This window comes from Cherax quadricarinatus, chromosome 81 (genome assembly GCF_038502225.1).
Source record: "Cherax quadricarinatus isolate ZL_2023a chromosome 81, ASM3850222v1, whole genome shotgun sequence".
In the NCBI taxonomy this organism is placed as follows: Eukaryota; Metazoa; Arthropoda; class Malacostraca; order Decapoda; family Parastacidae; genus Cherax; species Cherax quadricarinatus.
Window position 1 is genome coordinate 8,747,916 of NC_091372.1, and position 14,190 is coordinate 8,762,105.

The 14,190-nt window shown below is 44.1% G+C and overlaps 1 protein-coding gene and 1 non-coding gene across 8 annotated transcripts in view; one reads left to right on the forward strand and one right to left on the reverse strand.

The window, feature by feature from the left end:
- Positions 1-14,190, reverse strand: part of LOC128699865 (tetraspanin-2A) — an 83,906-nt gene that overhangs the window by 15,257 nt on the left and 54,459 nt on the right. For all 7 annotated transcript variants that reach the window (XM_070102334.1, XM_070102332.1, XM_070102330.1 and 4 more), the window contains exon 3: positions 7,360-7,557. In XM_070102334.1, the coding sequence (XP_069958435.1) occupies positions 7,360-7,557 (198 nt within the window). The remainder of the gene's footprint in view (positions 1-7,359; positions 7,558-14,190) is intronic.
- LOC128705705 (U5 spliceosomal RNA) lies at positions 167-283 on the forward strand. Its single transcript, XR_008409745.2, has one exon. It is a non-coding gene; the product is annotated as a U5 spliceosomal RNA (small nuclear RNA).

Here is a 14,190-nt window from a genome sequence, read left to right on the forward strand (position 1 = left end):
CCCCAATGATTTTTACATAAAATTGCACTACAAATAATGGATTTATATAAAATAAGCATATTGTACAATTAATAATGTTCTCATCATATCACTGAACGAGTAAGGACATGAACTCATGGCAAGGGAACCTCACCTGTGCCCTGATTTGCGTTAATTTCTTTTCTTTCAACTCTGGTTTCCCTTCAAAACGAATAAATCTTTCGCCTTTTACTAAAGATTTCCGTGGAGGGGAACAACTCAATGAGTCTTAACTAATTTTTACTTGGCCCATTAAATTGGGCCTTATATGTACATTCGTCTCTCAGCCCTTGAGTAGAGAGGACGTGCGCTGCTGCTACCCCCTGGTGTTGATTAGTGGCAGTTATATTTTCACAGCATGGCGCAGGCAAGCCGGAGACGCATAAACAGTCTGTGTTGAGCTTATCCGTGGGGCTGTGACAGGAACTTCTATGGACCTGATACTACCTGCAATCATACGAGATACATATGGTATTGCTGACGAGGAGATATATGGAGTAGCGCTGAATGGCACGACGAGGATCTTTGTCAAGTTTAATTTGGCAAGTGTGTATGAGGCGGTAGTAGACAAGTACCAGGAGGTTACTTTGACAGTTAACTCCGCTGTGACCGTGCGACTTCACGACGTTTCTCGCCATTACACATGGGTTAAGATTAGAAATGTGCCATTCGAGGCGGATGATTCTGACATCCGTCTTGCGATGGGCAAATATGGTACAGTACATATGGCCACTGTTGGGAAGTGGGCCACTGGGCCATACGCAGGGAAACTCGAAGGAACGTATTCTGTGAAGATGACGTTACGTTACCCTATTCCGTCGTACGTAGTGCTGCCAGAATTTCGTACCCAGGTGTTTGTGACATACGCTGGGCAACGCCGGACCTGTCGGTTATGTGGGTCATATGATCACCTAGCGGCTCTGTGTGAAAGGAGGCGTGGCAACATGGAACAAAGGCAACGACATACAGCAATAGAGAAGAGTGAGGATTTGCCTTATGTGACTCTGCCTACACAAGGTGGGTCCTGGAGTGAGGAGGTCGAGAGAGCGGAGGAGATGGAGTCAGCAGGTGTGACGAGGGGGGGGGACACCCCTTCATTGAACGCAGCTCAGGTGTTGGAAGAGGACACCCCGACTGCGAGTGCTAGCGATGTGGAAGACTCATTAGCCATGGCTTTAAATGTGTTATTGGCTGACAAGAGTCTTGGGAAGGTTGGGAGTCCAGATCTAGTTCTTGGGTCTGTTGTGGATCCGGGCGTGGAACAGGATCTGAGGTCTGCGCAGTGTGATAAGAATCTTTTGATGCAAGCTGTGGAGGTGGAGGTCCACCGGGACAATGTATCAGACGACATGATGGAAGCAGAGGGAGCATCACGGAAGCGCGCTGCTGCACTATCTGACTCCGAGGACGTGATCACGCCTGCTCAGCGCACTGGCAAAAAGTCCTGGGCGGATGTTACGCAGAGAGGAAACAGCGACCCTAAGGGGCAGGAGTTGGTTAAGAGCGTTTCTAAAGGGGGGGAGAGGGACCGAGGTGTCACGAAACGATCTGGTGGCAAGACAGTACCAGGGTCAAGAAGGAAAACCACTCTGTAAGCTTCAAGTGCATGACATTGAACATTAATGGATTGAGATCAGAGAGAAAGTGTGTATGGTTTAGTGAATATTTGGTGCGTAATAGTGTTGACGTGGTGTTCGTGCAGGAACACAACTACAGACCAGGTTATGAGTTGAAGGTAAATGGGTATAATGTGTATGTGGAGCATGCGATAAGGTTGAAAGGAGGAGTTGCCATCCTGGTAAGGGAAACTAGCCCGTTCGTAGTGAGGCATTGTGAGGGGGGGGAGGGGAGGGTGATTCGTGTAGATGGGTGGTGGGGTAGGGTACAGATGAGTTTGGTGTGTGTGTATGGTCCAGCAGAGGGAGATGTGCGTATTAAGAATAAATTTGTGAAGGATGTCTTAGTATATTATTTGCGTGCTTTGCCGGGTGTAGCTGTAATTGGTGGTGATTGGAATTGTGTGATAAGGCGTAAGGATGTGGAACCTAGAGGGGCAGGGTATTGTTTGGGGATTTTGGGGGAATTATTAAATGGAGTGGGGTTAATGGACGTTGGACGGGGTGGGGTTGTAGAACATACTTTTGTTAGACGTGGATATGCGGCAAGACTGGATCGATTGTATGTGCCCCGAACAGTAATAGTGAGCAGAGTGCGTGTGGTGGACGCGGTTTTTTCGGATCACAGAGGAGTAATGGTGGACCTAGAATGGGAGGGATTGCCTAGAAGGGGTCAAGGTTATTGGAAGTTAAATGTGAAGCTTTTGCAGGGTGAGGAATGTCGTCAGTCTTTTGCGCAATTGTGGGAACGGTTGGTGGATGAGGCGCCGGGGGATGATGAACTGGTAAATTGGTGGGATTCGGTGGCTAAAAATCGTATCAGAGAATATTATATTTGTCGTGGGAGGGAAGATAATCGGTTAAAGTATGGGTTTCAAAGATATCTTGAAGGGCAGCTGCGGGACTGTTATGCAAGAGGAGGAGCAAGCTATCCAGTGCAGGACATTGAGGGTTTAAAGGAGAGTATTAGGGTATTGCAAAACGAGCGTTTTGATGGTGTGCGAATTATGGGAGGATTGGAAGAAGTGCTATGGGGTGACCGGCCGTCGGCTTGCGTGTTAAGAGGCCAGAGAAAGAGGAGAGTGACGATGGAGATGATGGGGTTAAACGTACATGTAGGGATGGAAGGGTATAGAGCGGGTCAAGCATTGGTAACGACAGAGGGTATGAGTGGATATGTAGACGCTTGGTTTAAGTCATATACGCAAAGCGTGGGCTTCCGTGAGGTGGCATTGAGGGAAATGGGAGAGTATGTGCAGTGTGAGCTTGATGGTCAAGATCGGGTGACATTAGGTGGGCCGATTACGGAGTGTGAGATTTGGCAGGCGTTGTCAGGAGTGAGCTTGGGAAAGGCGCCGGGTATAGACGGACTGCCAAATGATTTCTACGTAAAGAATTGGGGGGTTCTGAGGTTTTTTTTAGTAAGGCTGTTTAACATACTTAAGGCGGCTGAGGTAATGGGAGAGCAGCAACGGACGGCCGTTGTGGTGTTGGTACCGAAAGGGGAGCAGTCAACGGTAATGGATTATCGGGCACTTTCGCTTATGTGTGGAGATTATAAGTTGTTTGCGAGAATATTAGGGAACAGAATCAAGAGGGTAATAGGCAAGGTAATTGATAGGGGGCAATATGGGGTGCCAGGAAGGTCGATGTATGAAGGGCATGGCATGATTCGAGAATTTATAGAGAAACGGGGGGAGTTGGGTGATGGAGGTGTATTGGCGTTAGATTGGAAGGCTGCTTATGATAGTGTAGAAAGGGAAGCGTTATGGAGGTTTATGCGTTGGCAAGGTTTTGGGGAAGAAATAATATCTTGGGCAAAATTATTGTATCAGGGGGCATCGATGAGGGTGCAGGTTAATGGGAGGCTGGGAGTTAAAATACAGATGCGACGGGGACTGCGCCAAGGCTGCCCACTATCACAAATATTGTTTGCGTGTATACAGGATCCATTTTATAGGGCCATTCGGAGGTGTGTTGCGGGAGGTGGGGAGGGTACTGACCGGGGGGAGGGGGGGCTGGTATCGTAGGTTATGTGGATGACACGACTGTTTTGGTGAGAGGTAATAGGGATTTGCTTAGGGTGGGTAAGGTGGTGGATGTGTTTGGGGAGGCTTCAGGTATGAAAATTAATGTTGAGAAGACTAAGTTTCTAGACCTAAGGGATAGTACAAATGGGGATGAGGTGGTAGGGGGTGGGTGGAAGGTGGTGGATCAACTAATGATATGTGGGATAATTTATGTGAGAAATACACGGGTGGCTCAAGAGGTGAATTCGGTGAGAATAGTGAATGGAGTATTGAAAAGACTTGGTGGTTTGAGGGCGGCGCAACTAACGCTGCATCAAAGAGTAATAGTGACGAACGTGCTATTGTACAGCAAGATATGGCATGTCGTTGTCATGTACCCGCTGATGAGACGTGAGGTGAAACGTTTACAACATGGGGTTTTTAGGTTTATATGGGGATCGGGCTGCGAATGGTTAAGTAGAGCGGTGTTAACACTTCCGGTCAGTCGAGGAGGGCTGGGACTTTTACCTCTGGAAAAAAGGATGATGAGCGTGTACCTAAAACGAAGTTATATAAGGGAGGGGGGCGGGAGGGGAGGTGGACTTGTGCGAGTACGTAAGGATATGCAACGGTGGTGGGGGGGTAGGGATTTAATAGTTGGTGAGGCCATGTTGAGGTTATTAATGACAGTGAGGGATCCGTCGTGTGTTAAATTGCGGGTCCTCGAAGGAGTGGAAGGTAGGTCAGTGGTGGCTGCTGTTGAAGGGGCATACCCTATGTATGCGTGGAACGAAATATGGACGCGTCTAAAACAATTACGTGTAAAACCGGGTGTTCGGGAGGTAATGTTTAGATTTTTACATGGGATTTTGCCGTCTGGGGTTGTCCTATTCAATAGGAGGATAAGGGAGGGAGGGGAATGTAGAGCGTGTGGAAGCATGGAGACAATTTTGCATGCGGTATATTTTTGTGACTGTATAGAAGTGGTGCGGGTCTGGTTAGGAAAGGTGTTCAGGTTAGTGGGTGGGGGAGGATTGCAGGTGTTGCGGGCTTTAAGTTTGGATATAGGTGGGGTGAGTAAGATGGTGGAGAATGCAGTGGCGTATTTGGTCACGGATTTTATATATACGTCATGGGCCATGAGGGAGGTGGGCGTGGATGAGAGGATAAAGGTGTTAGCTGCGACATTTTACAGAACTAAGTGTCGTAATAGGGAAATTTATGGAGGGAATTGGGAGAATGCGTTTACTGAGGGCTATCGGAGTTTTAGGTTGAGGGATTTATGGGATTTAAGTGCAATGTAAGGGGTCGCGGCGGGCTGGCTTCCCGATGAGGACAGTGTGAAAGGGTTTAGTGTGGAAGAGAATGAATATAGTACTGAGACATAAGTGCCTTTGACTGTATGATGAGGGGGTTGTGTGTTGTGAACGATACATGTTTTTCAATTTAATTATTAATTATGCTAATGACAAAGGACGACAGACGTCGTAATGTGATGGAATATTATATATCTGCAACGAAATTATTGGTATGTGTGTAATGAAATGACAATGTGGGTGCACTGTGTGAATGCGAAATATATATATACACATGAAGTATTGCGTGTGGTAGGAAGGCTTCAGTATTTATCGACGTGTGAAGGTCATGCACTGTTATGTTTTGTGATAACAGACTTACATCTTAGTAGTGGTTTTAATGATATGGGCGAAATATTTTTAGAAAGCTTGACTTATCCTGTTTTCTTAATACATATTGTTTTTTCATGGGAGCTCTATAGAGCCCGTAGGTTTAGGTTACCATTGAATTGATATATATTATAGGGTAATTGATGGATGACATAGGATTAGCTCTTCGTAGTTTCACTGGTTGTGTTGTAAAGTGTATGTAACATATGTATATATTTATACCTTCCTGGAGAAGGTGATATGTTTGGGTGTTTAGTAGATATACGTTGTACATGAATCATGTAGAATTGAATTTTATATTATCTCAATACATTGAGTGATACTGAACGTATCATGTTGTTCAATATGGAATAATGAAAGTATTTCATACAATATACAGTTACATATAAAGATTGTTACGTGTCAGGTGGCTTGACACGCAAGAAGGGGGGGGGTAGTGTTTTCAGAATGTAAGGTGTACATTCCGTGGCAGGATGTACAATGTAAGGTGTACATTCCGTGGCAGGATGTACAATGTAAGGTGTACATTCCGTGGCAGGATGTACAATCAGGAATTAGATGTACTTGCCAAGGAGTCTTTAGGTTAGATTTAGTGTTCCAGACATAATGTCATTACTTCAAGGATTGGAGTGGTCATTGTTTACTGTACAGATTTGTCTTTCAGATGTAATATGTTAATTGGAAAGTACATGTACTATGCAGAATTTTTCATCACTGTTTTCACTATGTAATTTGTCGTTTATTTTTATGTACTATGTATGTCTTTTCAATAAAATATAAAAAAAAAAAATTTCTTTTCTTTTCATGTAACCCCTAAATACTATTTTTACATCTTCCCATGAGACTATATATATGTGCCTTGTGGCTTAGCGCTTCTTTTTTGATTATAATAATAATATATATATGTGCACTCACTAAGCTTACATAGATTATCATACACAGCGTATGTGTAGAGAATCTGGGAAAACCCAGAAAAGTCAAAGTGAGTTATATCCATTGGGGTTCTTTACTTATTTCACTTAGGGTCCTTTACTTATTTCAATTTGGGACCCTTACTTATTTCCATTGGGTCCTTTACTTATTTCAATTTGGGACCCTTACTTATTTCCATGGGGTTCTTTACTCATTTCCATTGAGGACCTTTACTTATTTTCATTGGGACCTTTACTTATTTCCATTGGGACCTTTACTTATTTCCATTGGGACCTTTACTTATTTCCATTGGGACCTTTACTTATTTCCATTGGGACCTTTACTCATTTCCATTGGGACCTTTACTTATTTCCATTGGGACCTTTACTTATTTCCATTGGGACCTTTACTTATTTCCATTGGGACCTTTACTTATTTCCATTGGGACCTTTACTTATTTCCATTGGGACCTTTACTTATTTCCATTGGGACCTTTACTTATTTCCATTGGGGTTCTTTACTTATTTCACTTGGGGACCTTTACTCATTTCCATTGAGGACCTTTACTTATTTTCATTGGGTCCTTTACTTATTTCAATTTGGGACCCTTACTTATTTCCATGGGGTTCTTTACTTATTTCAATTTGGGATCCTTACTTATTTCCATTGGGTCCTTTACTTATTTCAATTGAAGTCCTTTACTTATTTCCATTGGGACCTTTACTTATTTCCATTGGGACCTTTACTTATTTCCATTGGGACCTTTACTTATTTCCATTGGGACCTTTACTTATTTCCATTGGGACCTTTACTTATTTCCATTGGGACCTTTACTTATTTCCATTGGGACCTTTACTTATTTCCATTGGGGTTCTTTACTTATTTCACTTGGGGACCTTTACTCATTTCCATTGAGGACCTTTACTTATTTTCATTGCCTTATTAATCTTAAGTTAGTCTTAAGTTTGCCTGAAATTCTCTGAATATTAAGGAACTTTTTGCATCCACACCTGAATGTCGTTCATCTCTGTAAAAAAACATTGTATCGTTGTGAAAAAAATCTTAATCTTAATTTGCTGGCAGTCTTGCTACAGTGGTTTCACGAGACTTAATACTCACAGCAATCAGTAGAGGGATGCTTCTGGTGTAGGCACCACAGCAGGCCAGGAAAGAGGTCAACATGACCAGGGAAGCGCCCACCATTATGGCTACAACGGTGTTCCAGTAGTAGTACATGAACAGGCCTTCCATGTAGTTATTCATGTTGTTTTGGAAGCGAACGTAGAGCGCCAGAGCGAAGACAGCGGCGCTGGCAAGCTGGAAAATATCACAGGAAAGTTATAGTGATATGCAATGAGGTACGTTTGTTCTCAATATTCCGTATTTTCCGGCATATAAGGCGCACCCCCTCTCACAGTCTTGGAAAAATCAGCCCGTGTCTTATATGATCCAAGAAATTATCAAGTGTAGGCTTTGTGTTACACTTTTATTTTATTTATTTATTTATTTTATTTATTTTACAATTTGAGCATACATACAGAGGTACAAAAAAATACAGATAAGAGCAGCATGCCAAAGCCACTTATACTATGCATAGCATTACGGGCTGGCTTAAAATTAACTTAAGATTAACTAAGCAATGATGAAATCAGTGATAATACATTATTGTAAACAGATAACTATAAAGCACAAGTGAGTATTACAAAGACAGGTCATATGGTTGCATGCATTGTTGTACATTCAGTCGTATGGAGTATTCTGTTAGGTAGTGTATTTAAAAAATAATAAACTTAGATTGGGTTTTAGGTTTAACATTTATGTGATATAATTGTGAGAAACATTTAAGATATACAATTTATAAGGTTCAGTTATTCAGTATTTATTTGGTTTTGGGTGAGTAAGTGATCTTTGAGAAGAGACTTGAATTTATAAACAGGTAGTGTTTCTTTTATATTTACAGGTAATGAATTCCAGATTTTAGGGCCTTTTATGTGCATTGAGTTTTTACATAGTGTGAGATGGACACGAGGAACATCAAAGAGTGATCTGTGCCTTGTGTTATGGTCATGTGTTCTGTTGAGGTTGGCAAGGAGATGTTTGAGGGGAGGGTTAATATCAGAGTTAAGTGTTCTATGTATGTAATTGGTGCAGTAATAAGTATGGATGTTTTGTATGGTGAGTAGGTTTAGTGTATTGAATATTGGTGGAGTGTGCTGCCTGTAGTGAGAATTTGTTATCATTCTAACTGCAGCCTTTTGTTGGGTAATTAGTGGTCTGAGATGGTTAATTGTTGTTGAGCCCCATGCACAAATTCCATAGGTGAGATAGGGGTAAATAAGAGAGTGATATAGGGCCAGGAGGGCTGACTGTGGAACATAGTACCGTATCTTCGATAGTATGCCTACAGTCTTGGAAATTTTCTTAGAAATTTGTTGTATATGTGTATGAAATTTGAGTCTATTATCAAGGTGGATTCCTAAGAATTTTCCCTCTGTTAGCTTTGTGATAGGTGATCCGTTTATCATTATGTTAAGAGGGACATCTGTAGCTCTGTTACCAAACTGAATGAAGTAGGTTTTGTCAATGTTTAGTGTAAGTTTGTTAGTCCTCATCCAGGTAGATATTTTCTGTAATTCGGTATTTACAGTATTGGCTAGCGTGACTGGGCTCGGGTGAGAGAAGACGTATGTAGTGTCATCTGCAAATAGTGTGGGTTTGAGTAATTGCGAAGCATTTGGAAGGTCATTTATGTATAGGAGAAAGAGAAGAGGGCCAAGGACACTTCCCTGTGGGACACCAACTGTAATTGGTTGCGCAGAAGAGTTTGCCCCATTTGCGTACACATATTGGCTTCTGTTGCTGAGGTATGACTTGAGGTAGTTGAGGGAGTGCCCTCTTATACCATAGTGTGACAATTTTACGTGGAGCAAGTCATGGTCAACTGTATCAAAAGCTTTACGTAAGTCAATGAAGATCCCCAGTGGGACTTCTTTTTTCTCTATTGCAGTGTATATATGTTCTAGCATGTGTATAATAGCATCATTAGTATTTTTATTAGGCCTGAATCCAAATTGGCAGGGGTTGAGTATGTTTTGGGAGATAAGGTAGGAGTAGATTCGTTTATGAATTAATTTTTCGAAGATTTTTGAGAGAGGGTGTAAGTTGGATATTGGCCTATAGTTATTCAACTCTGTTTGGTCTCCTCCTTTGTGGATCGGGGTGACCCTTGCTATTTTGAGTACTGTAGAGAAGGTGGAGGATTCAATGGATTTGTTAAAGAGTGTTGCAATGATTGGTGATAGCATTTGTGACAGTTTTTTGTATATAAAGGGTGGTAAGGTATTTAAATCTCCTGCCTTGTTTTTTAGTGCGTTGATAATAAGGGAGACTTCGTATGGGTTAGTCGGAGCTAGGAACAGTGTGTTCGGGTAGTTGCCGGTGAGGTAGTCATTTGGTGGGGTATCTGAGCTTGGGATTTTATTGGCAAGGTTTTGTCCTATAGTGGAGAAGAAATCATTGAGTCTGTTTGCTGTTTCTGTTGGTGGGAGTTGGGGTTCATCTGATTTTGCTAATTTTATATCGCTATTTCGCGATATCTTTTTTGTTCCCAGAATTTCTGATAGGGTTTTCCAGGTCTTTTTTATATCACCTCGTAAGTTGGATAATCTGTTCTCATAATACAATTTTTTTGCCCTTCTTATCAGGCTGGTTAGGATTGACGAGTAACGTTTTGTTTGGTCTCTGGTTATGTGACCCATTCTGTACTGTTTTTCATATTGGTGTTTTGTATTTATGGATTTGAGAATGCTGGGTGTTAGCCAGGGACTGTTCAGTCTCTTAGCTGTCATCTGTTTAGTTTTTTTAGGGCAGTGCTTGTTATAGAGGTATTGGGTCTTTTTTAGAAAATTATTAATACATTCGTCAATATCTGTATAGATTTCTAGCTCAGTGTGCCAATCAATGTTTGCTACTGCTGTTGTGAAGTTATTAATGGCTGCCTCATTGTGAAGTCTGAAGGTGACTTTAGTAGTGTCTTGGGGTAGTTTACCAAGAGTTGTTATGAGGAAAGTAGGGTAGTGGTCTGTGGTATTATCTGTAATTATGCCTGATTTTAAAGGGGATATGGTGTTGGTCCAGATGTGGTCAAGTAGGGAAACACTAGTCTCTGTAACTCTTGTAGGTTTTGTTACTGTTGGTAGTAACATACAGTTACTCATTGTGTTTGTGAATTCAGTAACGTGTGGGTCCTGGTCTTGCAGGAGATTTATATTGAAGTCACCTGAGAGTAGTAAGTGATCTTTGTTCATGCGTGCATCAGTTATCATACTTCCTAGGTTTTGACTAAATTGGCTAATGTTTGACTGTGGAACTCTGTAGATGTTTATCAATGTGAGAGGTTTTTGTAGGTATTTGGATTTGAATTTGGCTATTTAGCAGTTTACTAATGTTACAACTGCTTGTAAACAGTCTTACATACTTGTATACTTGTGCGCCTTATATGCCAGAAAATATGGTACTAAAAACAGTACAGAATGGGTCACATAACCAGAGACCAAACAAAACGTTACTCGTCAATCCTAACCAGCCTGATAAGAAGGGCAAAAAAATCATTCGCTGCCTGACCACGGTCGAGTGAGGTTGTGCGCTGCACCCCTCTGCTGTTCAGGCGAGCTACCTTGTATCAACATGGCGCTGAGTGTGAGGAGGCGCGTAAATACCATTGGTATTGAGCTGCTTCGTGGGGCGATTTCACCCTCTTCAGTGCAAGTCTTACTCCCGACAATCATTAGGGAGACCTATGGAATCCAGGACGATGAGGTGTATGGTGTAGCCCTGAATGGGGCTTATAGAATCTTCGTCAAACTGAATTCCACGTCCGTGTATGAGTCTTTGGTGATGAGGTTCCAAGACGTGAGTCTTGACGCTACTCCAGCTGTGAAGGTGCGTTTGATCGACGTATCTCGCCACTTTACGTGGGTTAAGATACGTAATGTCCCATTTGAGGCAGATGAGGCTGACATAAGGAGTGTTTTTGAGACATATGGAACCGTACATCTGGCACAAAAGGGCAAGTGGACGGCAGGTGCTTACATGGGACGTCCGGAGGGTACCTTTTCCCTGAAGATGACTCTGAGACATCCCATACCGTCTTACGTCGTGTTGGAGGACTTCAGGACGCAAGTTATGGTATCGTATGCCGGACAGAGACGTACGTGCAGAATATGTGGGGCATACGACCATATGGCGGCAGAGTGCGTGAAGCTGAGGAGGGCGCCAGCGCAAACTGGTGAAGCACCAGTTACCAGCGTGATAGCTGTTGAGAGCCCAGTGCGCAAGCAAGGGCCTGGGCGCTTGTGGAGTGAAGAGGTGGAGGATTCCAAAGAGGAGAATGGCATGTGTGAGGTAAGCTGTGATGTAAAAGGATCTGTTACTACACAAAGGACAAGTACAGAAGTGCAAGTGCAGGAGGAGGTGCAGGCTCTAGAGGAAGAGCTTCAGGAGGTGTTAAGGACATTGACACCGCCTGCAGAGGATGTTGTTCCTGAGCTGGTGAGAGACACGGCGGTGCCTGTAGAGGAATGTAAGGATAAAAAACATAGCAGGGTTGACGGGCCAACTAGTAAGAGAGAGTTGTCGCCGTGTGCTGTGGAACGGGGCGTGGTGGAGGTTGAGGTTCATCGTGAGGGAACCCCAGAAGATAACATGGATGTAGAGGGCATCACGAGGAAGAGAGCGGCGGCGTCAGACTCAGATGATGTCCTGACGCCGGCGCAGAGGTCTGGGAGGAAGGAAGAGCATTGTCGAAGCAGTCACGATAAGAGGCATCGCAAAAAAGGGGGAGGGGTTGATGGTGTGAAGCCTTGTGCTGGCTCTGGGGCAGGAGGCCCTGGGATGAATGAAGAGAGGAGGAAGGGTTGGAAACTATAAAGAGGCCTTAGGTGTATGACTGTGAACGTAAATGGACTGTGTAATAGTGTGAAGAAGGAATGGTTTCGAATGTTTCTGTATAAATATAGGGTGGATGTAGTGTTCCTGCAAGAACACAATTTCAAGGAGGGAAGAGTGCTCGAGGTGGAGGGGTTTCAGGTCATGACTCTGCCATCTGCACGTCTGAAAGGTGGTGTGGGTATATTGATCAGGGAGGCAAGCCCGTTTGTGTTGCTAAGAAGTGAGGGGGGAGGAGGGGGAAGAGTATTGCGCGTGGATGGGTGGTGGATGGGACAGCGGGTATCTTTTGTATGTGTGTATGCACCAGCGGAAAATGATGTGAGGGTAAAAAGGGATTTTGTATGTGAAGAACTAGTTTTCTTCTTACGTGGTTTACCTGCAGTGGCCATCGTTGGTGGCGACTGGAACTGCGTTATTAGGAGGGCTGACGTGGAACCAAAAGGGGCGGGGCACGTGTCAGCGGCCTTGCGAGATCTTTTGAGGGATATTCAGTTGCGGGATGCGGTTGGAGGAGGGGCGTGGGAGGTAGAGCACACTTTTGTAAGACGGGGTTACGCTGCTAGGTTGGATAGGCTGTATATATCTCAAGGGGTTGGGTTGACATTTTTCCGTACAATAGAAGTAGCTTATTCGGATCATCGGGCGGTAGTAGCAGAGGTGGCGTGGGAGTCACTAGCAGGTATATCTAGGGGATATTGGAAATTAAATACAAGTGTGTTAGGTGATGAGGAGGGGATAGAGGGATTTGCAACGCTGTGGGAGGGGTTACGTGCAGAGATAAAAGGGGTAGAGGATGTGGTGATGTGGTGGGATGGTGTGGCTAAAGAACGGATTAAGCAATATTACGTAAAGGAAGGGAAACGTATCAATTCTTTAAAATATGGGCTTGCTAACTATTTGGAGGATAGATTACGGGGTTGTTATGCGAGGGGGGTGGTGGCGGGCACTTATCCAATGGATGACATTATGGCAATTAAAGGGAGGCTGCGTGAGGTACAGGATGAGAGGTTCCAAGCGGTGCGGGTACAGGCGGGGGTGGAAGAGGTGTTATGGGGCGATAGACCTTCATCGTGCGTATTGCGTAGGCAGAAACAAAGACAGCAGGCAATGACTATTCCATGGTTGGAGGTTCATGAATCGATAGGAGGGTACAGGGAGGGGCAGGTCATACAAGCTACGGAAGGAATGGGGGCGTTTGCTGACAAGTGGTATGAGAAGTACTGGCAACGAGAAGGGGTAGAGGATGGGGTTTTAGAACAGGTGTGTGGGAGTGTGGTATGTCAGTTGCGTAACAGTGATAGGGAAGCACTGGGTGGCGAAATAACTGAGGGGGAAATATGGAGGGCTTTAAGTGGAATGCGAAAGGGCAAAGCACCGGGAATTGATGGACTCCCGGTAGAGTTTTATCAGCAGCATTGGGAACTATTGAGGCATTTTCTGGTTAGGTTATTAAATTGCATGAAGGAGAGAGGTGAGCTGGGTGAGAAGCAGGCAACGGCTGTCGTTGTATTGGTACCGAAGGGTAAGGGGCAGCATACGCTTCGGGATTACCGGGCGATCTCGTTGTTATGCGCAGATTATAAATTGTTTGCGAAGATTTTGGGAAATCGGGTCAAGTGTGTGGTAGGGCGGGTAGTATCAAAAACTCAGTTTGGTTTGCCAGGGAGGTCTATGGTGGAGGGGCATGGGTTACTTAGGGATTTCGTGGAGGCAAAAGGGGGGGGGAGGGAGGGAGGTTTGGTGGCGCTCGATTGGCAAGGGGCATACGATAGAGTGGATCGGAAAGCATTGAAAGCCATCCTCAGGGGTCAGGGGTTTGGGGAAGAAATAGTGGGCTGGGTTGAGGCGTTGTATGGAGGTGCAATGGCGAGGGTACAGATTAATGGTCGATTGGGTGGGAAGATTGTAATGGGTAGGGGACTTAGGCAGGGGTGTCCTATGTCACAATTATTGTTTGCATGCGTACAGGACCCCTTTTATAGAATGATGGAGCAGCGTATG